Source organism: Peromyscus leucopus, chromosome 22 (genome assembly GCF_004664715.2).
Source record: "Peromyscus leucopus breed LL Stock chromosome 22, UCI_PerLeu_2.1, whole genome shotgun sequence".
In the NCBI taxonomy this organism is placed as follows: Eukaryota; Metazoa; Chordata; class Mammalia; order Rodentia; family Cricetidae; genus Peromyscus; species Peromyscus leucopus.
The window spans coordinates 3,916,406-3,940,597 of record NC_051081.1 but is presented as its reverse complement, the minus strand read 5'-3'; the positions used below and the strand labels follow the sequence as shown (position 1 = coordinate 3,940,597).

Genomic DNA, 24,192 nt, shown 5'->3' with positions numbered 1-24,192 from the left:
ACAGAATGGATAAGAAAACAGGACCCATCCATATGCTGCATACAAGAAACACACCTTAACTCCAAAGACAGACACTACCTCCGAGTAAAGGGCTGGGAAAAGGTTTTCCAAGCAAATGGACCTAAGAAACAAGCTGGTGTAGCTATCCTAATATCTAATAAAATAGACTTCAAACTAAAATCAATCAAAAGAGACCAGGATGGACATTACATATTCATCACGGGAAAAATCCACCAAGATGAAGTCTCGATTCTAAACATTTATGCTCCAAATACAAAAGCACCCACATTCATAAAAGAAACACTACTAAAGTTTAAAACGCACATCAAACCCCACACATTAGTAGTGGAGATTTTAACACACCACTCTCACCAAAAGATAGATCTACCAGACTGAAACTTAACAAAGAAATAAAGGACCTAACAGATGTTATGACTCAAATGGACCTAATAGATATCTACAGAATATTCCATCCTAACACAAAAGAATATACCTTCTTCTCAGCACCCCATGGAACCTTCTCAAAAATTGACCACATGCTTGGACACAAAACAAATCTCAACAGATACAAAAAAAATGGAATAACCTCCTGTATCTTATCAGACCACCATGCCTTAAAATTAGAACTCAATAACAACAAAAATTATAGAAAACCCACAAACTCATGGAAACTGAATAATGCCCACCTGAAACATCAATGGGTCAAGGAAGAAATAAAGACAGAAATTAAAGAGTTCCTAGAATTCAATGAAAATGAAAGTACAACATACCCAAACTTATGGGACACTATGAAAGCAGTGCTAAGAGGAAAATTCATTGCTCTAAATGCACACATAAAGAAGATGGAGCAATCCCATACCAAGGAATTAGCAGCACAACTGAAAGCTCTAGAACAAAAAGAAACAAACTCACCCAGGAGAAATAGACGCCAGGAAATAATCAAATTGAGGGCTGAAATCAACGAAATAGAAAACAAGAGAACAATACAAAAAATCAATGAAACAAAGAGTTGGTTCTTTGAAAAAATCAACAAGATAGACAAACCACTAGCCAAATTAACCAAAAGGCAAAGAGAGAGCACCCAAATTCACAAAATCAGAAATGAAAAGGGAGACATAACAACAGACAATGAGGAAATCCAGAGAATCATCAGATCATACTTCAAAAACCTGTACTCCACAAAAATGGAAAACCAGGAAGAAATGGACAATTTTCTGGATAAATACCAAATACCAAAATTAAATCAAGACCAGATAAACCATTTAAATAGACCAATAACCCCTAAAGAAATAGAAACAGTCATCAAAAGTCTCCCAACTAAAAAAAGCCCAGGACCAGATGGTTTCAGTGCAGAATTCTACCAGACTTTCAAAGTAGAACTAATACCAATCCTCTTCAAAGTGTTCCACACAATAGAAACAGAAGGAACACTACCAAACTCTTTTTATGAGGCTACAATTACCCTGATACCCAAACCACACAAAGATGCAACAAAGAAAGAGAACTACAGACCAATCTCCCTCATGAACATTGATGCAAAAATACTCAACAAAATATTGGCAAACCGAATCCAAGAATACATCAAAACAATCATCCATCACGACCAAGTAGGATTCATCCCAGGGATGCAAGGATGGTTCAACATATGGAAATCAGTCAATGTAATACACCATATAAACAAACTGAAAGAAAAAAACCACATGATCATCTCCCTAGATGCTGAAAAAGCCTTTGACAAAATCCAACACCCCTTCATGATAAAGGTCTTAGAAAGAATAGGAATACAAGGAACATTTCTAAACATAATAAAAGCAATTTATAGCAAGCCAACAGCAAACATCAAATTAAATGGAGAGAAACTCAAAGCGATACCACTAAATTCAGGAACAAGACAAGGCTGTCCACTCTCCCCATATTTATTCAATATAGTACTAGAAGTTCTAGCTAGAGCAATAAGACAAGAAAAGGAGATCAAAGGGATACAAATTGGCAAGGAAGAAGTCAAACTTTCACTATTTGCAGATGATATGATAGTATACATAAGTGACCCCAAAAACTCTACCAGGGAACTTCTACAGCTGATAAACTCCTTCAGTAAAGTGGCAGGATACAAGATCAACTCAAAAAAAATCAGTAGCCCTCCTATACACAAATGATAAAAGGGCTGAGAAAGAAGTCAGAGAAACATCACCCTTTACAATAGCCACAAATAATATAAAATACCTTGGGATAACACTAACTAAACAAGTGAAAGACCTTTTTGATAAGAACTTTAAATCTCTAAAGAAAGAAATTGAAGAAGATATCAGAAAATGGAAGGATCTCCCATGCTCATAGGTAGGTAGGATTAACATAGTAAAAATGGCAATCTTACCAAAAGCAATCTACAGATTCAATGCAATCCCCATCAAAATCCCAACACAATTCTTCACAGACTTGGAAAGAAAAATACTCAACTTTATATGGAAAAACAGAAGACCCAGGATAGCTAAAAGAATCCTATATGATAAAGCAACCCTTGGAGGCATCACCATCCCGGACCTCAAACTCTACTATAGAGCCATAGTAATAAAAACAGCTTGGTACTGGTATAAAAACAGACATACGGACCAATGGAATCGAATTGAAGACCCTGACATTAATCCATGCACATATGAACACCTGGTTTTTGACAAAGGAGCCAAAACTATACAATGGAACAAAGAAAGTATCTTCAACAAATGGTGCTGGCATAACTGGATGTCAATATGTAAAAGATTACAAATAGATCCATATCTGTCACCATGCACAAAACTCAAGTCCAAGTGGATCAAAGACCTAAACATAAATCCAGTTACACTAAACTTAATAGAAAAGAAAATAGAAAGCACTCTTGAACGCATTGGCACTGGAGACCATTTCCTAAATAAAACACCGACAGCACAGACCCTGAGCACAACCATTAATAAATGGGACCTCTCAAAACTGAGAAGCTTTTGCAGGGCAAAAGACACAGTCAATAAGACAAAAAGACAGCCAACAGATTGGGAAAAGATCTTCACCGATCCCACATCTGACAGAGGATTGATCTCCACAATATATAAAGAACTCAAGAAACTAGACATCAAAGCACTGAACAGTCCAATTAAAAAATGGGCTAAAGAGCTAAACAGAGAATTCACAAAACAAGAACTACAAATGGCTGAAAGACATTTAAAGAAATGCTCAACATCCTTAATCATCAGAGAAATGCAAATCAAAACGACTCTGAGATACCACCTTACACCTGTTAGAATGGCTAAGATCAAAAACACCAATGACAACCAATATTGGAGAGGATGTGGAGCAAAGGGAACACTCCTCCACTGTTGGTGGGAATGTAAACTTGTACAACCACTGTGGAAATCAGTATGGCGGTTTCTCAGAAAATTAGGAATCGAACTACCTCAAGACCCAGCCATCCCACTCTTGGGCATATACCCAAAGAATGCTGATACATACCATAAAGATACATGCTCAACTATGTTCATAGCAGCACTATTTGTAATAGCCAGAACCTGGAAACAGCCTAGATGCCCATCAACGGAAGAATGGATGAAAAAAATGTGGTACATATACACAATGGAGTACTACTCAGCAGAGAAAAACAATGAAAGCATGAAATTTGCAGGCAAATGGATGGAACTAGAAAAAATCATCCTGAGTGAGGTAACCCAAACCCAGAAAGACAGTTATGGTATGTACTCACTCATTGGTGGATTCTAGATATAAAATGAACAATCAGACCACAACCCATAGAACCATAAAGGCTATATATATATATATAGCATGGAGGTCCTAGGACGACTGTGGCTTATAATAAATTTCAGTTTTACTCAATTATTGAAAAAAATAGCCAAATGAATAGAAACACATGAACTATGAACCAAAGGCTGAGGGCTCCCAGCTGGATCAGGCCCTTTGAATAGGTGAGACAGTTGATTGGCTTGATCAGTTTGGGAGGCATCTAGGCAGTGGGACCAAGTCCTGTGCTCAATGCATGAATTGGCTGTTTGAAACCAGGAACTTATGCTGGGACACTTGGCTTAGTCTGGGAGGAAGGGACTGGACCTCCCTGGACTGAGTCTACCAAGTTGATCACAGTCCTCGGGGGAGGACTTGTCCTGGAGGAGGTGGGAATGGAGGGTGGGCTGGGGGTAAGGGGAGGGCGTGGGAGGGGGGAGAATAGGGGAACCCATGGCTGATATGTAGAATTGAATGGTATTGTAAAATAAAAAATATATATCACAAAAAAAAGAAACACATGCACTCATACATGTAAAATAGTAAGATAATTTCTAAAAATACAATTAATTATGTAAAAAAAAATAAATAAATAAATAAAAAACACATAGAGTTGTAAAGTAGATACCATGTGCGTGAGTGTGTGTGAGTGTGTGTGCAAGCACACAGGTTACATGCTCACGTGGAGCTCGTATGCCAAGTGTAGCTCGGATACCAGATGCCATTCATCTTGTGACAAGGTCTCTCTCCCTGGCCTGGAACTCACCAAATAGAGTACGATAGGTGGCCAGTGCCCCCAGGGCCCTGTCTCCCGGTGCTGGATTTTCAAATGCATGAGCTCTGGCTAGCTTTTGTGAGTTTTTTTTTTTAATATGGGTTCTGGGGATAGAACCTAGGTCTTCGTGCTTACAGAGCAGCCTTTACCCACTGAGCCACAACCTGAGTCAGATACACACAGTTTAACTATCATATGTAAGCATATGCATAAATATATATTATCTTATTTAGTATGGAGCCGATATCTATGAAATTATAGGCAATGATTATTTCTAGTCTGAGATGAGAAAACAAGGATTCACATTTTATTAGTATTAAGTGGCATCACCTGGATTTGAGCTGTGGCCCTGCAGATGTGGCTCCGTGGCTAAGAGCTCTCAATGCTCACGCATGAAGACTAAAATGAAGATGCCAGCACACACATCAAGTGATCAAGGGGCTCACAGATGGACACTGGAAACTCTAGCGCCAAGGAATCCAGCCCCCCATTCTGGCCTCCACAGGTAACTACAGAGAGAGTCCTGGATCTTGCCCTGTAGACCAGGCTGGCCTCGAACTCACAGAGATCTGCCTGGCTCTGCCTCCCGAGTGCTAGGATTAAAGGTACACACCGCCATCATCACTTTTACACTCTTACAGATACACACAAGGAAACACAGACACATCAATAAAATTATTTTTTAAAAACTGCATTTAACTTTAGAGGCCCAGAACCAAACATTGAATTTTTATTTGGTATACTACAGCTTCTCAGTTAGTGGTCAACAGACAAGTCCACCAGTGTGTGTGTGTGTGTGTGTGTGTGTGTGTGTGTGTGTGTGTGTTCACATGTATGTGCACACAAGTGTACACCGAGAAGGTAAAACAGCTGCTGTATTAGTTGTTTCTTTGTCAGCTCAACACAAGCTGGAGCCATCTGGGAAGAGGAACGTCAACTGAGAAAACGTCTTCATCAAATTGTCTGCAAGCAAGTCTAAAGGGCGTGTTCTTAATTGATGGTTGATGTGGGAGGGTCCAGCTCACTGTGGGTGGTGCCATCCCTGGGCTGCTGGTCCTGGGTTCTATTAGAAAGCAGGCTGAGCAAGCCATGGGGAACAAGCCAGTTAGCAGCCCCCTCCATGGCCTCTGCCTCAGCTCCTGCCTCCAGGTTCCTAGCTTGAGTTCCCACGTAATATACTACAAACTGTAAACTGAAATAAACCCTTTGTTTTTTGATACGAGGCCTCACACTCACTGCCCTCCTGCCTCAGCCTCCCATGTGGAGCACTGCATTCACACTCTGGCACAGTTTCCGCTTTAGCAACATCTTTGAAATGATAAAACTGTAACAAGAGAGCTGGGTTGGGGTTTTATAGGTGATGGGGGAGCCCGGGCTGGGTGAAGCCCTGGTGGCTAGCTGTTTGCAGCAGCCTTGAGTTCCAGCATCACAGGAGAAGGAAATCTCAAAAGGGAAGTGAAACAAGCCAGTTCCATCCAGAACCACACCTCAGGGAAGATCAGAAGTAACTTCACCTTCCATTCATATCTCCAGGTTCACCACAAACTGTGAACTTTGTGCACCCAAAGCTGCTCCAGGATGTTCAAAGCTCAGACACAGGGCTGGGGAGATGGTTCAGTTGGTAAATGCTTGCTGCGTGAAGACTAGAGTTAGGTCCCAGAACCCATGTTTTAAAATAATCTAGGCAACATTATAGCTGAGCAGGGTACATTTGTGTATTTAATAATACATATGTATGTACATATACATATGTAACATGTAGCATTTAATACAGAGTGTAATGTAACATGTAATGTAGCCTGAAACAACTATTACTGAAAATAAAGGCCATAAATTTGAAAGAGAGCAAGGAGCAGTATGTGGAGGGTTTGAGTGGAGGAAAGGGAAGGAGGAAATCATAATCTCAGAAAATAAAGAAAATAATAATAAAAATAATCTGGGGGCAGCAGTGCACCCCTGTGAATCCAGAAGGTGAAGGAGGATTCCTGAGGCACTGAGCCAGCTAGGTGGAACTGGTAAGATTTCCCAGTGAGAAGCCATCTGAAAAACAAGGTGTCTACTCTAAATAAAATATGAAAAGAGCCTGATGAGATACAATAATTAGAAATGGTGCTGAGAATAAATGACTACGCCGTGTGCTCAGCCCTAAGTGGGGTGTCTACCTCACCCTCCCCAAGCTCAAGGAGGAGGGGGCAGGAAGGTGGTACAGACGGAAGGTGGGGGAACTTCTGCCCTTGCTCAGGGATGTCAGGAGAAGCAAGGCTGCTATGTCCTTGTCCTGCAGCCCTGATCAATCAGTGACCCACTTATGTGGTGAATTATTAAAATCCTCGGAACCCATAAGTGTTGTCTCCTTCCTCACGGCACATAGTGGGCTAGGTGCGGCAGTCTGCATGTGTGAAACTGTGGTTTACATGTATGAAATTGCCAAAAAAATAAATAAAATATACTCCATTTTGAAAAAACATACAATCTCAAAATAAATAGTAAAGAAAGTGATATGTTTTGAAACCAGAGGGTGATCATCCAGAGGGAAGTGAATGGGGTGAAGAGATGGGTACCAGACAGGAAGGGATGGAAACACAAGCAAGGGATAATGACACATTCCTGAAAATGTCAGGACAAGACCCGTTATACTCTGTGCTAATGAAAAATCTAAAAGGTGAAGCCATGCTGAGATGCTGAAGACAATACCTGAGGTCAACACCTGGCCTACACACACATGTGCACATACACATGTGCACACACACACATGTGCACACACACACACGTGCACATACACACACACATTCATGCAGTCATGTTTGCACATGCTCAGAGTGGTGGGAAGAGACAGACAGATGAAGAAGGTGCCGCTGTTACCTGTAGGGACACTGGGGTGCTTTTGTTTTCACAGGTGTTATCCAGGATGCCGAAGGTAGAGTTCACAAGTGTGCAAAAGGAGGCCTATGTCCCAAGAGAAAGAGCACATATGAGTACTGGCCAGTCTGTTGTTAATCACGAAGTCTACAAATTGAGCAATAAAGCCCAATATATGAGTGCTGCAAATTTCTGAGTCTTGGTTCTCAGGGAAATTAATGCTCATCGAGTTTTCATTTGGCAGAAGTTGAGGATGGTGGCTAACAGGCTCATTTGCTCTGGAGAGTTCTGGCATGCCCCACCCAGCAGGGAGACCACAGTTCACAATGGCCTAATATTTAGTTAATGAGTAACCAGGTGAGGTGAAGACTCCAGCTATAAACAGAGGGCAAGAAGAAAGAAGTGCAAATTAGACTGATTTTATCAGAGCACACTGTATACCCATGTTGAAACAGCCCCAATATACTCATTGGTGTGGAGAGTTATTTCATTTCTGTTGCTCAGATACAATACTTTGACAAAAAGCAACTTGGGGAGGAAAGGGTTTGCTTCAGTTTACAGTTCCAGGCTACAGTCCATCATTGTGGGAACTCAAGGTAGGAACCTGAAATGGCTCATCCACAGTCAGTAGCATGGAGCTATGCACACATGCTTGCTCATTCGCTTGCTTATATGCTCAGCTTTATTTCTCCACTCTTACACAGTTCAGGACCCTGCCTAAGGAATATGCTGCCCACCATGGGCTCTGCCTTCCCATATCAATTGATTTAATTAAGACAATCCCCCACATACATGTCCACAGACCAACACAATGTAGACAGTCCCTCATTGACACTCTGTTCCCAGGTGATTCTAGGTTGGGTCAAAATGGCAATTAAAATTAATCATCAAGGTCAGACATGTGTGGTGGTGTACACCTCTAGTCCTAGCACTTGAGAGGCCAAGGCAGCAGATACAAGTGATTTTGAAGCCAGTCTGGTCTACATACCAAATTCCAGGCACCCTAGAGCTACATAGTGAAATATTTTCTCAAAAACAAACAAAACAAAAAATACATAATCATCACACAGGTTAATAAAACAAATATATGAATGAACAGCCAGTTCTCAAAAAAAACTGCAAATGGTCAAGAGTTACATGAAAAACAAAAATCAAAAAACAAACAAACAAAAAAAAAAACGTTCAATTCTGGCCATAAATGAAAATACATTTCAAAACAATATTGAGATTCCATCTCATCTGAGTCAGAAGGATACCCTCAAAAAAAACAATGACAGCACTGAGTGGACTCAATGGGTTTACAAAGATCACGTAAAGTTGGAAGGAAATGTGGTGGGGGAATTAGAGTGAGTGGATTTGATCAAAACATATGTATGAAATTCTCAATCAAGAAAATTATACAACAAAATGACAGCAAATGCTAGTGAGAGTTGTGGGAGACAGCTTTGTGTGTTGCTGGTGGGGGTGCAGATAGTTCCATACAGCTGTCATGGAACTCAGTACGCAGGTTCTCAGTGAAAACTCATCACGTGACCTAGCCCGAGGACATGCCTAAAGGAATTGTCTTGGCTGCAGGAAAATGTCCGGAATATAAAGATTCATACCAAGAGAGCTCATTAGTGTTCCTGGGGCTTCAGAAGGGTGTGGCAGCTCCTGTTTGGTGGGTGTGTAGACTCTACTGGGAATGATGAAGGTCCAGCACAAGATACTAACGACTTTTTCTTGACACTGCAAATCCACTGCAAACCACTGAACTGTACACTTTAAGATGGTGATATGATGGCCAATCTCAATTGCCAACTTGATGAAATCTACAATCCCTTGGGAGACACACTTTGGGTATGTCTGTAGGGAATTCCTTTTATTCTCTCTCTCTTTTAAAATTTACTATTTTATGTGTATTGGTGTCCTGGTTGCCTATGTAGCTCCCTGGTATCTGTGGAGGGCAGAGAAGGTGTTGAATGCCCTGGAACTAGTTACAAAAGGTTGTAAACCACCATGTGGTTGCTGGGATTTGAACTTGGGTCCTCTGGAAGAGCAGCCAGTGCTATTAATCTTTGAGTCATCTCTCCAAAATCCCGTGTTGAGATGAGAAAACTTGCCCACTTTGGGTGGCACCATGCCCTTGGCTAGGATTCTGGATTGTACATATAAAGGGGAGACTGAAGCTGAGCACGAATATTCACTGGTCTCTGCTTCCTGGCTGTGGATGCAGTCTGCCTCAAGATCTGGCTACCAGGCCTTCCTCACCATGATGGACTGCATCCTCACCCTGGGGGTCCTTCCTTCCTTACATCACTTTTGTCACGGTATCTTACCACAGCAACAAAACAAGTAACCAAGATGAACAGATTACTTATTGTACGTATTCTACCACAACAAATCACAAAAATAGTATTCCAAAGTGTGTGGAGGTTCCACAGATAATGTGTAAACTCGCATTAATGTTGACAATCTCTGAAGGTGGATATGAAAGTCTTTTACTGGTCACAGTGAGTTTAACAGTTTAGGTTCTCCACTCACAACACATTTTTGCCTGAGAAGTGTTTACATAACTCCAGGGTATAAGTACTATACCTTATATATAAGTATTGTGTGTGTGCGTGTGTGTGCGCGCGCGCGCACGCGTGTGTGTGTGTGTGTGTGTGTGTGTGTGTGTGTGTGTGTGTGTGTGTGTACAAATTAAACATTTACTGGTAATAAATCATGAAACTTAGCCGGGCAGTGGTGGCACACGCCTTTAATCCCAGCACTCAGGAGGCAGAGCCAGGCGGATCTCTGTGAGTTCAAGGCTAGCCTGGGCTACCAAGTGAGTTCCAGGAAAGGCACAAAGCTACACAGAGAAACCCTGTCTCGAAAAACCAAAAAAAAAAAAAAATCATGAAACTTATCTCAAAACAATTACTTGGGCTAGGAAGCAGGTTAGCAATAGAGAACCTGCCTAGCAGGCACAAAACCCTGGGACCAATCCTAAGCATTGTAAAAATGTAATTAAAATGTAAAGGGTTTGTTTTGTATGTGTGTGTATGCACACGCACGCACGTGCACACATGCACGCACACATGCCCACATGTACCCTGTAAGTGTGGTAGCTTTGAAGGCCAAAAGAGGACACCATATCCCTTTGAGGTGGAGTTACAGGCAGTTATGGGTCACCTGATATAAGCAGAGGGAATCTAACTCGGGTCTTCTGTGAGACCAGACACATTCTTCACACTGACTCAACCCTCCAGCTCCCTTGCCTCTTGTTTTTCTTTAAAAAGGAATTCCTCGAGTCTTGTCAGGCAAATACCCAGTTTTCCCAACTAACTGATTATTATTTTTGGCCAATGAGGTGTGACTAGAGATAATACTTAGGAATATTTTTTTTTGGTGGGTGTGCCAATTTAAATCATTTTTTAGACTTTTCATTTTCCATTTGGGATACCGTGCTTATAAAGAACAATGTTTCATTTCCTCTCCCTGTGCACATGTTCCATGTTCAAGCTCTGCTGGGAATGCCCAGTAATCTATTGTAGCAGCTTAAATTTAAAACAACCAAATAATTTGCTGAATTTGGGTCCTCCAAATGTTTCCCTGTGGAACAAAGCCACACCTCTACTTGGACTGATTTAATCCACTTCCTCAGTGGTGGGCCCTAAAGAAGCACCACCAGATGGAGGTGCTCCCCACTGGGGAAGCATTCCTCCAGGCACGCCACCAGCACTCTGGTACAGCTTGGTATTGATGGGGTTGCAGACTTTCTCCAGTTCTTTCTGCCGACATTCACATTCTTCCTTCTCTGCGGTCTGATTCTTATCCACCCAACTGATGATTTCATCAGTTGTCTAGAATCTTCTGTCTGTCCTCATTATTGACCTTGCCTTGAAGTTTCTTATCTTCACATGTTACTTTCTCATGCTAAATGCACAGGGTTCCAGTGAATTCTTGGGTGGTACCTTATCTCTTGGCTTGTCATCTTCAGCTTTGGACTTCTCGGTTTCCTGGGTCATGAACTCAATATCTTCCTTGCTCAAGTGGCTCTTGGTGGTGCTCATCGTGTTCCCCTTCCCTGTGCTCTTATCTACAGCAGAAACTTTGAGGATGCCATTGGCATCAGTGTCAAGGTGACTTCAGTCTGAGGAACACCACTGGGTGCTGGACATATGACATGAGTTCAAGTTGTCCAAGTGGGTTATTACCCTTGGTCATGGCCTTGTCACCTTCATACACCTGAATGAGCATACCTGGCTTATCAGAGTAGATGGAGAAGGTCTTTATCTGCTTGGTAGGAATGTCAGTATTATGCTTGATGAGGACAGTCAGGATTCCACCGGAAGTTTTAATACCAAGGGAAAGAGGGGTGATGTTCAAGAGCAGCAAATCCCGAACATTCTCAGACTTGTCTCCAGATAGAATGGCCTCCTGGACAGCTGCATGATAAGCAAGAGCTTCACCAGGGTTAATGTTCTTATTCAGTTCTTTGCCACTGAAGAAGTCTCACAGAAGCTTCTGAATCTTGGGGATTCTTGTAGAGCCACCCACCAGGATAGTATCATGGATCTGTGACTTATCTAGTTTGGCATCTTGAAGAGCCTTTTCTACAGGATCCAGAGTGCCATGGAACAGGTCAGCGTTCAGTTCTTTAAATCGAGCACAGGTAATGGAGGTATAAAAGTCAATTTCCTCATTAAAATCTCAATGCCCACCTGGGTGCTGGAGTGGAGGGTACATTTAGCCTGTTCACAGGCAATATGAAGCCTGACAGCTCTCTTGCTCTCACTGAAGTCCTTCTTATGCATTTATTTAAACTCAGCAATGCAATGGTTGACTATTCAGTTATCAAAGTCTTTTTCACCCAAGTAGGTGTCTCCAGCTATTGATTTGATTTCAAAAGTTCCATCTTCAATAGTGAGGATCAACACATGAAAAGCATCACCTCCAAGGTAAAACTCAGCATGTTCCTTTCAGCCCCAACCTTCTTATCTAAGCCATATTCTTCTTTAACTTTTATTGATTCTTTGTAGATTTCACATCATACTTTCTGATCCTACTTATCCCCTCATCTCCTCACATCTGCCCTCTGCCCTTGCAACATCACCCCCAAATCTAAGTCAAACTTAAAGAAAAATCAAAATCCAAACAAAACAAAGGGATGAAAAGAAAATCTTGTCATGGAAGCTGTAGTGTGGTCCGTTGAGTAGCACAGTTTACCCTTTAGTCCATTCATCTTTACTTGCAAGTGTTCCTTGCCATGAGTCACTGGTCTGGCTCAAGGCCTCTGGCTTCTGCTGCACCACCAATAATGGGCTTTCATTGGGGTTCCTCTTGGATAGCCTGTTGTTGTCCTGTGTGCTGGAGATCCTAAAGTTTTTTACCTGTACATTCATCCCCTTCACATGTTCTAACAGTTCATAGAATCAGTGGATGTTGGGGTGGGCTGACTCATTGTCCTGGTTCTGGGCCTGGGTGGTAACTGGGTTGGTCAGCCTGCTAAGCTGTCCCTCACCATCACTTCTCAGGTGAGCTCTCCAGCACTGCCTAGACTAGCTTGCCCAATGCAGCCTGCAGCAAGGAGTGGGGCCAGTTCTCCTGCTCTTGGGTCCTCATATCTGGGTCCCTCACACTCACGTGACCAGGGCTAGCTCTACTTCTTTACCCAGCAAGGTGCAGATCCTCTCTCCTGATTGCTGTAGGGGGAATATGAGGAGGGCTCAAGGTCAGCTCTCCTCCTCTCACATTCTCAGGGATGGCTCACTTGAGCCTCTAACAACAGCTCTAGAGTGCTGTCCAGGTGGGATGCAGGACCCACTCTCCTGTGTGCTGCAGGCAGTGTGGGGGCAGGGCTAGTTCTCTTACTCTCATGACCCTATTTTTCTCACCTACCACAGGTAGCAAGGGGTAAGTGGGGATGGCATCCTTCCCTCAGCCATGCCACTGAATGTCTAAGTTCTTAATGTCTATGTTCTTAAACAGGAAAGTAATTTAATTTTTCCTTGTCCTCTCTCCACTACCTAAAATACAGATCTGATGGCAGGAGCTGGAACAGTCATTTTGGGCCACAGTGAGGGAGTCTTGTGTGAAGAAAGGAGTAGTTTCTACTTTTAAAAACAATACAGCCACTGTGAGTTTTGATATTTAGCTCTTGGATTTATTTCGTTAAGATTGCTGAAGCAAGAGCTAACCAATGTGGCTTCTTGAAAAATATCATGAACTAAGAATGTTCAACAACAATTACATATTCAGTAAGAATACACACCCAGCCCTAAAAGGGGCATCAAAGACACACACACACACACACACACACACACACACACACACACACACACACACCGAGGCTTGAGGAACATAGTGAACCAAGAGATGGAAGGAAAGTAAGAGCAGAGGGTGGGGAGGAAGGCAGTGAGATATTATCTTCTGGACAAGACATGGCAGTAGTGCTCATGAACCCATAGTGGCTGTGGGTGTCTACACAAGAACAAGCCAGCCAAAATTCTAGGCAGAGATTGGGGAGGTGGTCTCCAGTCCCCCTCACTGAAAAGCTCTTGGCAGTGAGAGCTTCTGGGAGAATGAGAATCATTTTTTCTTAAGGGTGTGGCATCTGGTGGGGTCCCATGCTCCAGTGAATGCCCCATACCCATGCATGTATAGGCACCAGTGACTGAATTCAGTGGGTCATCAAAGAAAAACAGGACATGGAGTTGGAAGAGAGCTAAGCTGAGGGAGGTTGAGGGTCAGGGAAAAGTTAGGGGTGAATTATTATCATATTTAATAGTATGCATGAAACTCTCAATAATAAAGAAAAACAATATGTTATAAAACTTACATAGTCAAGATCCCTGGCTTGCCCTGCTAGGCACTGATGTATCTGCTCACTGTTGGCTATCAAGTCTTCCTTACACTTGAAGGGGATCCCTGGGAGGAAGAAAAATCAACCACAGCAAACAGTGAGGTGTGACTACAAGGAAAAGCCAATTCTATGTCCTTTGGTCATAACATCCAGCCTCAGCCATAACACACAGCAGTGACTAGGACTAGACTGCAGCTACACAGCAGATTAAGAATCTCTGAGGGCGTGGCACAGGTTTAAAGGGAGCAAGTCAGTATGCAGAGTACGATGCCCAGTGCCGCAGTGACCATTCTGTGTCAACTATCATCTCAACAGAATCCAGGATCACCTGGGAGATAGGTCTCTGGGAATGTCTGTAGCAGATCATCTTAATTAGGCTAATTGGTGTGGGAAGACACATCATAATTGTGAACAGGACCATTCCCTGTACAGGAGAGTCTGAACTGCACAGAATGGGGAAAATCAAGCAACAGCAGCATGCATAGCTCTCTGTAGATGTGATGTAACCAACTGCCTCAGTTTCCCCACCATAATGGATTACACCTTGAACCAAGAGCAGAATAAACCCTCCCTTGGGTTGGTTTTGTCAAGTTATTTTTCACAGTGACAAGAAATTAAGATATCATTGTTACAAAACTCTAAGACAAGCTGGTGCATGCCTGAAGGCAGAATGTTTTTCTTTCAAGAAGAATATTACCAGGAAGAGATAGCAGCCTAGCTGTCCATCAACAGATGAGTATATAATTGTGGTAGATATATACAGTGGAATATTATTCAGCCATATGAAATTTCTAAGAAAGTGAATGGAACTGGAAAATGTAATATTGTGGTAACAGAGACTAAGAAAGACAAATACTATGTACCATCACTCATGCACAGATCCTGATTCCCACAGGTTAAATATGTTCAAGTGGATGTAAGTGTGGGGAGGAAACAGGAAATTTGAAGGGTCTTTAAAGAGTAGGTTGTAAAGGGTAACAAAACACATGAGATCTGAGAGAGATGGAAAGAGGGAGAAGAAAAAGTGAGGAAGGAGAGGAGAAGAAGAAAACAGTGGAGAAGAGGGAAGAAGGGAAGGGGAGGAGGAAGAGGAGGAAGATGAAATGGGAGAAGGGAGGAAGAGAAGGAGGGGAGAGAGGAAGGGTTTGCATCTGAATGATGCTCTTCTCACTATTTCCTCAGAACTAACATAGTTTTTATATTGTGTTAGGCACCATAAATAAAAAAAATTAACAGCAAGAATGAAGAGGTATAATAAACATATATTTCCAGATGGTTCTTTGTGAGGAGGACAGAGAAAAAAATGAAATAAGGAAGGAACATTTGGGAGACAGAATGGCACTGGTGACATCCTCACCCATGTGGTGGGAAAGATAAATTCATGTTGTGCTTCGTTGAAGCTTCTGAAGCTACATATATTCTGTTTATTTGTGTGTGTGTGTGTGTGTGTGTGTGTGTGTGTGTGTGTGTGGTGTACACGTGTGTGAACATTTTCATGAATGTATATATGTGTGTGCATATGGAAGTCAGAGGTGGCACTGGGTCCTCAGTCACTCTCTGCCGTCATGGACTCTAATACTCTGGAACCATAATCCAAAGAAAATCTTTCCTGTAAAAGTTGCCTTTGTCATGGTGTTTCATCATGGCAACAGGAAAGTGACCAATACACAGGGCCACACCCTTAAAAAAACTGACCCTCCCTGAGCAGCTAGCAACCACCCCTAGCTCATGAGCTAGGCTCCATTCATGCTCAGTCCTGTAACTCAGCCAAAGACCTTTTAATATCTATTACTTGAAATGTTTAACCTTTTGTTGTTCTTGAGAGAAAAAAAAACTAAATGCTTTCACAAGACACCAAAGCACCAAAAAGACCCAACTCTGCCCATGGTTTCAGGTTACATCTAAAGCTACTCACTCTGTGTGAACCTCTATGTGCACATACTATAACCTGGGACAATGTGACCTCAACTCTTTCAAGTTTATATTTCAAACTGCATGTGGTCCTGCACACCTATGGTCCAAGCAGTTGGTAGATGGAGGGATGAGAAATGGGGTTCAAGCCCAGCAATAAGTTTGAAGCTAACCTGAACTATGAGAGACTCTGTCTCAAAAAAAATAGTTGATACAAATTCCGTTCAGTAACTTGTTATTGAGTGTACCAATGAATCCTTAGAGGAGTGAATAGGTAGGAAAATACTGCATGGGTGAAATGAAAGTAAGCAGAAAACCCAGTTATTGGAAGAGAAAAAAGGTTTTACGAGCAAAGCCAAGACACAGCTCCCCTTGCCAATGCAACAAAACATTACTTTTGCAGCTAAAGTTGCCATGTGCCTGGGATCCTTCTGGATCCGGTCGAAAGCTGGGAAGGCAAGTGCAGATGTAGGAGCCTGGAACATTTGTGCAGACAGAATTTTGTCCACATGGTGATGGATCTTGGATGCATTCATCAATATCTGCAATAAAATTCAAAGTATATAAAGAAATTTAGAAAAACAGGGGGCAGTGTATGTCCCAGGCCTTCTGGGAAATCCTCTACTCACCTTTACATGCCACTTCTGGGTCTGTGAAATTCACTTGCCCATTGCTCGGTGCAAAGCCAGGATGGCAAGTGCAGAAGTAGCTCCCAGGAGTGTTAGTACATGATGAGTTGGAAGGGCACACAGCATCACACTCATCGATATCTGCACAGTGGAGAATGAGTATGGGGGAACAATGACTCAGTGGGCAAAGAGCTTGCAGTACAAGTATAAAGATCTTAGACAGACCCCCAGCAGCCGGTTCCCCCCGGTTTCACTTCTGTTGCCATGATAGAATACCCTGGCAGAAAGCAGATTAGGGAAGAAAGGATTTACTTTAGCTCACAAACTCCAGCTGGCAGCCATTACTGGGGGGAAGTCAAGGAATGAACTTGAAGCAGCTGGTCATATCCATGGTCAAAAGCAGAGAATGAATGTATGTCCCTATCTTTTACTACACGCAGTTCAGAACCCCTAGCCTGGGGAATGCTGCCACCCATAATGGGCTAAGCCTTTCCACATTAATTAATATGTAATCCAGACAATCCCCCATAGACATGCCCATGGGCCAACAGATCTAGACAATCCTTCATTGAGGCTCTCTTCCCAGATGATTCTAGCTTGTGTCAAGTTGACAACTAAAGCTGATCATCTCACATATAATAGTAGGGAGCTCAAGGCTGGGTGGATGGACCCTGAAGAATGGCACCTGACATTCACCTCTTGCCCACTTATGTATATACGCATGTACTACATGGACACACATTTGTACAAACACACACATGAACACACACATAGAGATGCATACACCAAAAAAAGAAACAAGAAAAAGGAAACGAAAATGAAACTGAGTTGGCCAATGAGCTAGATACTTATTATCATTAGCTAAAAAACCTTCTTCCCAAAGCTATTTTTCTCAGACATTTGTCACACTGACAGAAATGGTCTTATCTGCTCACATTTCCTTTTGGTCTTGATAGGGTTCATAGGAACCAACAAAGCCAAATTAAATTAACTCTAAGGTCTCTTTTTTACTTTTATTGTGTTTCTTATAACAATACCATCATCAACTATCAACAAGTCATGAGAAATAGAATATTTTAAGTCAATATAAACAAGCGTTTCCCTCACAGAGACTGGAAAATGTATACTGGGCTCCACTGTATAGTAGATATATCAAAGATGGCTACTGTCTACCCTTCCACTTCTTAAACACACATGGCTCCCCATCCTAGTGTTTTTTTCCAGTTACTTTAATAAAGTATCCTGGAAAAATGACATATATGGGAGAAAGTATTATTAGATATATCATTTCATCATTGCAGAAAAATCAAGGCAGGAACTTGAAATAGTCAGTCACATCCACAGTCAAGAGCGAAGAGAGCCAAAGGCATGAATGCTCAGCCTTCAGCTCACTTTCTCCACTCTCAAGTAATCCAGGACCTAGACTAGAGAATGGCATCATCCATGACAGGAAGATCACCTCACATCAATTAACATGGTCATGACAACCTGTGGGGCATTTACCCACCACCCCCACAGCTCCCCAGAGTTTTCTTGAGTGCGAGCAGCAGGAAATATTAGATAGAAGGATTTATAGCAGAGAATCTTGCGGAGATAAACAGATAGAAAATAAAGGATAGCCTCAAGAGGGCCTGGAATCTATTCCAACGGGCCCTGACTGTCTCTGCCCCGGGGTTTTTATATAGAGATGCCAAGGGGTGGAGCAAAAGACCTCCTCCCCCAGCACAGCCAAGTGCAGACCATCTCAGACACCTGCACTCAGGCCCGTGGTCCTAATCATCCTCTATGCGGACCTGCTGGGTAAAGCCATGAGGAACCCGAGAACGGGCTCCCACAACAACCCTCCACAGACATGCTATTCTAGTTAGCATTAACCACTAACTTGACACAGCTTAGAAACACCTAAAAGGAAATCTTCATTAACTGTATTCATCAGATTGGTCATCAGATTGTCTGTGAGGAATTGCCTTCATTGTCTTAATTGATGGAACCAAGTCCACTGTGAGTGGCACCATTCCCTGGGTAGGGGGTATAACAAAGCTAAGCATGAGCTGTGAGCAATCCTTAAAGTGACTCAGCAAGTAGTATTCTTCCATGGTTCCTGTAGTTGCTGCCCTGACTTTCCTCAGTGATAAATTGTGACCTGGAAGTCTAAGTCAAATAAACCCTTTCCTCCCCAAACTGCTTTTGGTTGTGGTGTTTGTCACAGCAACAGAATGAAACTAGAACACATACCCACAGATCAGCCTGACTTGGAAGATTCCTCATCAAGACTCTCTTGCAAAACAGTTCTAGATTGCCAAGCTGACAAAATTAATCAAATGACATATAGAGTTTTTCCCCTTGGGAATCTAGTTTGGTTCTTGACTGTAACCAACAAGATGAGGTGTTAGTGGTGTTCTGAGATCCACAAGCCCAGGCTCTCAAATACCTGGCATATTCTGCATTCTTCCTCTTGGAAACACACATTTTCTGAAGACAGGAGCTATGCTATGAGGAAGCCCAAAGTGTCACAGTGGAAACTGGATGCCTCAGTAGAGTGCCCAGTCAGAGACTACCTGTTAAGACCTACCAGCCACTGTAGGCACAGGCCCTAAGGACACTAAATGAAACAGAAAAACTAGCCCACTGTTAGCAAGAACAGATGTTCATTGCTATAAGCCACTATGCTCGAGATTCATTTAATACCCATTGACAAGTCCTCCACATGGCTGAGGAGATTACCTATACAGTTACTCTCTACTGGATGACCAGGGATCTGGGAAACTGACAAGGAGAATCCAGATGGGCAGGAGCAGTTGTAGGAACCCAGGGTGTTGACGCAAATCAAGGTGAGGCCACAAAGAGTTGAGTTCCTGGAGCACTCATCCACATCTAAATAGAAAGTGAAAGTTAGGAGAAATTTGAACCAGGAAATTGTTAGCATGTAAACCTCTGGCTGGGACTAAATGCACTTTGCATTATGATATGGCCACAAGCCTGTGGTGACCAGGGGGTAGAATGGGATGGCTTGGATATGAATGACCCCATAGGCTCTGGCATCTGGACATTTAGTCCCCAGTTGATGGTGCTGTTTAGAGAGGTTCAGGAGCTGAAGCCTTGCTGGAGGAAGTGTGTCACTGGGGGGGGGGTGAGAGTACATAACTTCACCCTATTTCCAGTTTGCTCTCTCTGCTTGATGCTTGTGGGTGAGACATGATCTCTCAGCTTCCTGCTTCTGCTGCCATGCCCCCCACCCCTGGACATGCTTCCCACCCCTGGACATGCCTCCCACCCCTGCACATGCCTCCTACCCCTGGACATGCCTCCCACCCCTGGACATGCCTCTCACCCTTTGCCATACCTTCCCACCATGATGAACTCATCCCTCTGGACACATAAGCTCAAATTAACTCTTTCTTCCTTAAGGAGTCTTTGGTCAGGGTGTATTTTTTTCCAGGAACAAAAAAGTAACTAATGCACCATGGGACTGTAAGGACCTGAAGCCATGTACAGATAGATGTGGCAGTACATGTTTAACCCCAACACTCATGCATCGAGGTGAAAGGCAGAGAATCCTCAGAAACCCATGGGCCAGGTAGCACTGGTGCATTCTGCAGTGAACAGCCAAGAGACCCTGTCTCCAGCAAGGTGGGAGGCAAAGACTGACACCAGAAGTTATCCTGACTTCCACACACATGTCAGGGCATGCGCACACTTATGCTCATACACATGGGTGTGTGTTGCATCCAGCACTGGCAGGTCCTGGAAATCTGGCTGAGGCGGTGAGGGAATGAAGAAAGACAGGACATATGTACAGAAAAGTCGAGGTCAGGTGGGCTGTCCTCCCTCTGACGAAATCCAGAAGCTCAGTGAGTTAATTGCATAGAGCACAGGGGAAGGAGTTGGCTGATCTCGGTAGGTATGCAGTGCAGCAGCAGAAACAAGAGACACCCTGTCTCCATACGGTGGAAGTCAAGAGCTGACTCCCAAAAATTGTTCTCTGACCTCCGCACAAGCACTGTGATGTACACATGCCCATACTCAAAAAAGGAAGGAAGGAAGGAAGGAAGGAAGGAAGGAAGGAAGGAAGGAAGGAAGGAAGGAAGGAAGAAGAGAGGGGAGGGGAAAGGAGGGAGGAGGAGGAGGAGAAGGAAGAAATCTTGGCTTTAGCTTTTGAAATGAAAGTCTTGAACTCATCCTAAGCCCAAACCTCTTATCACTGTCTTTTCAAGTAGGTTTTACTTGAGTTCCTGGTCAACACTTTCACCTACCTTCACAGGATTCTTCCAGGCCCTGGAATGTTGACCCTCCACTACTAAATTCAAATCCTGAGTCACATGTACAGCGATAACTTCCAAGAATGTTGTGGCACGTTGCATGTTCTGGGCAAGCATTGTGTTCTGAACATTCATCCTTATCTGATGAGTTGGGGATAAAATGCAGGAGAATTTAAAAGGGGATTAAGAAGTGAGGACTACACACTAGAGATGCGATGTGTGCTAACTGGTAGCAGACAAAATGAAGACTCTCCAACACAAGTGGGCTCTCTTTCTTCCTGGTCACTCAGAGGTGTGTTTCTCAGCCTCCCTTGCAGCTACACATACACATAAGAATAAATCCTGGCAAATAGAATGTAAGCAGAAATGTTGCACAGTTTAAAAGCATAATTATCAACATTCACAAAAATAGCCATAATCCTTTGTGCCTCCTGTAACCACATCTCAGGGTGTGGATAACATGCCACGTGGTCTCTCCACTATCCCATGGGGAAATGACACTTGGTTCCCCACCTTCTTGAATCCATCTTGTGCTATTACTTGTATTGGCCAAGAGAAGGTACAAGTGATGAGGGTCAGCTCCAAACTTCGGGCCACAGGAAGCCTGATTGCCTCTGTTCTTCTCTGGGACTGACTGCATTTCCACATGGATGAGGCCCAGGTTAATGTAAAGAATGGCAGTGTGCATGGAGAATGGACAGAAGGAATGTTAGAGCCAGAGGATGGGGAGGGGTGCTGTGAGATACCACACCTTCTGCACATGTACATGAGCTCACAGCAGCTGTGGCTACTCCTGAGGGCCCACCCCTCTCTGAGCAGCTGTTGTTACTGGGGATGGTAGGAAGGGAGATTTCCTTGGTGGTACAGACACTGTTAAGTTTTCCTTGGTCACATCAAACACATTCAAGCACAACAGAGCCACAACAAAGGCAGGAAAGGAGGGGAGAGATCTGTTGGAAAGAAGAAGGGGGTGGCAGAAGGATTTATGAATGGTTAAATTTTAAAAGAACAGGAGTGTAGATGGGTGACCCAGCCTGGCAGGTGCAAAGCCTTGGGTTCTGTCCTCAGCACAAACAAAACCACATGAGAAATGACAAGGACCAGGTGCCACAAACCTTCACAAGCAAGGCCATTCCAAGTGAAACCAGGTTGGCAGGTGCAGCTGTAGCTTCCCACAGAGTTAGAACAGTTGGAATAATCAGGGCAGATCCTGGCCGTCAGACACTCATCAACATCTGCAGGGCAGAGGAAGAGAGTGAGTGAAGACAATCCTGTGCTGACCACCAAAGACCCACAGAGAGCCTGAAAAATGTTACCTTTGCAGAGATGACTTGAATTTCCCAGGATCCAGCTCTTCCCAGTGGGAGGAGAGAAGCCGCTAAGACAGCTGCACCGGGCCCGCCCTGGCATATTGATGCAGATCGAGTGAGGACCGCAAGGCGAGTCGCTTTGAAGACATTCGTTAACATCTGAGCGAACAAAAAGGTTGGAGTGACAAACTGCTCTCACCCTACAGACAATGGCTGGACCTCCATCTACGTGTTCATCATCTGGTGTGACCTTGGTGAGGTCTAGGATCTCTCTCTTTAAACCTGAGCAGTCTTCTAGTTGGGTTCTCAGCTCATAAAAGTGGGTTGCTAAGTCAAACACCCCACCTTGTCCTCTCGAGATACTCAGACTTGGAGCACAGCCACCTGTGAACTTTTGCAGGGAACAAGAGTCAGGGGGAAAGTGCATGGGGAGGAGGAGAGGGGGGGTGTGGAGGTAAGTATCCCTGTGTGCAAACAGATGGGTGGACAGGTGAGTAGAAACAGAAGGGAGAGAGAGTGAATCAAGGAGGAAGTTGAATGTAGACAGCTTTCCTATGTATGGCCAGATGGATGAACTGAGGGGCATAATGGATGGGCATATAGATAGACAAATGGATGCGTGGATGTAGCACAAATCTTAAATGGTCTTATTAATAAAAACAAACCTGGAGCCAGGTATTGGGGTGAACACTGAGAGATCAGAGAGACAGAACAAGCCACAGCTAGCCTCACCTTGCCAATTCCTCAGCTGATCTTGTTTCCTCAGACTGGAAGTCTCTGAGTCCTCATCCAAATGAGATTCTCAGCTGAACTGCTGCTAAAAGCCTAAAAGCTTAACAAGACTCTAGTTCCTGGTCCTCATGCCTTATATACCTTTCTGCTTCCTGTCATCGTTTCCTGGGATTAAAGGTGTGTGTCATCATGCCTGGTAGTTTCCAGTGTGGCTTTGAACTCACAGAGATCCAGATAGATTTCTACCTCCTGAATGCTAGGATTAAAGGTATGTGCTACCACTGCCTGACCTCTATGTTTAATATAGTGGCTATTCTGTTCTCTGACCCCCAGATAAGTTTATTGGGGTGCATTATATTAACCACAGGTGGATGGATAGGCAAATTCATGAATGAGTGTATAGATGAAAACGGGAAAGAAGGGAGAATGTAAGGGAGAGAAAAGGGAAAGTTTGTGCACATTTAGATATGTATTTGTACTAAAGGATAGATATAAAGGAAGGGTGCTGGGAAAGGAGGAGTTTGGGAGGATGTGACAGGAATTGGGAATAACTACACCCAATACCCAGCCAGCATGAGCCTGACCTACCAAACCCTGGAAGGCTTTGATGGCATGTGAACGCTTGAGGAGTGATTTCTTCTGAACTGAAGCACTCCCTCCCCAGGGAGGAGGGGGTTCCCATGACTCAGGAAGTCAAGACACCTTCCACATCAAAATCACAAGGCCCCTCCCCATGGTTATATGAGCAATAAACAATTGGGCTGCCTGAGCCTGGGATGGGGTGGGGATCATTTCTCTGGCCTGTGACCAGTGCCCTACATGAGGTGAGAGCAGATTCTCATTCATGCCTCCCCAGAAAGTCACACAGCAGAAACTCACCTTGACACTCCACTCCTGGGCCCCTGAAGTTGCGTTGTCCATTGCTGGACAGGAAGCCTCGTTTACAGGTGCAGTAATAACTGTCCTTGGTGTCCGTGCAGGTGGCGTAAGCTGGGCATGTGGTAGTGTCTTCACACTCGTTCACACCTAGGTAGCATGGAAAGAAGAGTGTGGATGTGTGTAAAGCACTAGAGTGGGGCTTACAAGGAGTCGCATAAAAGAATGAAGAAGCCACGCCCTAGAGTCT

The 24,192-nt window shown here is 43.5% G+C and overlaps 1 protein-coding gene and 1 pseudogene across 2 annotated transcripts in view; both read right to left on the bottom strand.

Annotated features, from left to right (window-relative positions):
- The window catches only part of Adgre1 (adhesion G protein-coupled receptor E1), a 75,253-nt gene that overhangs the window by 37,225 nt on the left and 13,836 nt on the right, over positions 1-24,192 (bottom strand). For both annotated transcript variants that reach the window (XM_037197873.1, XM_028861207.2), the window contains exons 3-11: positions 23,946-24,092; positions 22,341-22,493; positions 22,140-22,259; positions 21,019-21,165; positions 19,490-19,639; positions 16,766-16,906; positions 16,532-16,678; positions 14,202-14,290; positions 7,400-7,483 (exon numbers count right to left, since the gene is read on the bottom strand). In XM_037197873.1, coding sequence (XP_037053768.1) covers positions 7,400-7,483; positions 14,202-14,290; positions 16,532-16,678; positions 16,766-16,906; positions 19,490-19,639; positions 21,019-21,165; positions 22,140-22,259; positions 22,341-22,493; positions 23,946-24,092 — 1,178 coding nt within the window. The remainder of the gene's footprint in view (positions 1-7,399; positions 7,484-14,201; positions 14,291-16,531; positions 16,679-16,765; positions 16,907-19,489; positions 19,640-21,018; positions 21,166-22,139; positions 22,260-22,340; positions 22,494-23,945; positions 24,093-24,192) is intronic.
- LOC114686540 lies at positions 10,776-12,455 on the bottom strand (annotated as a pseudogene).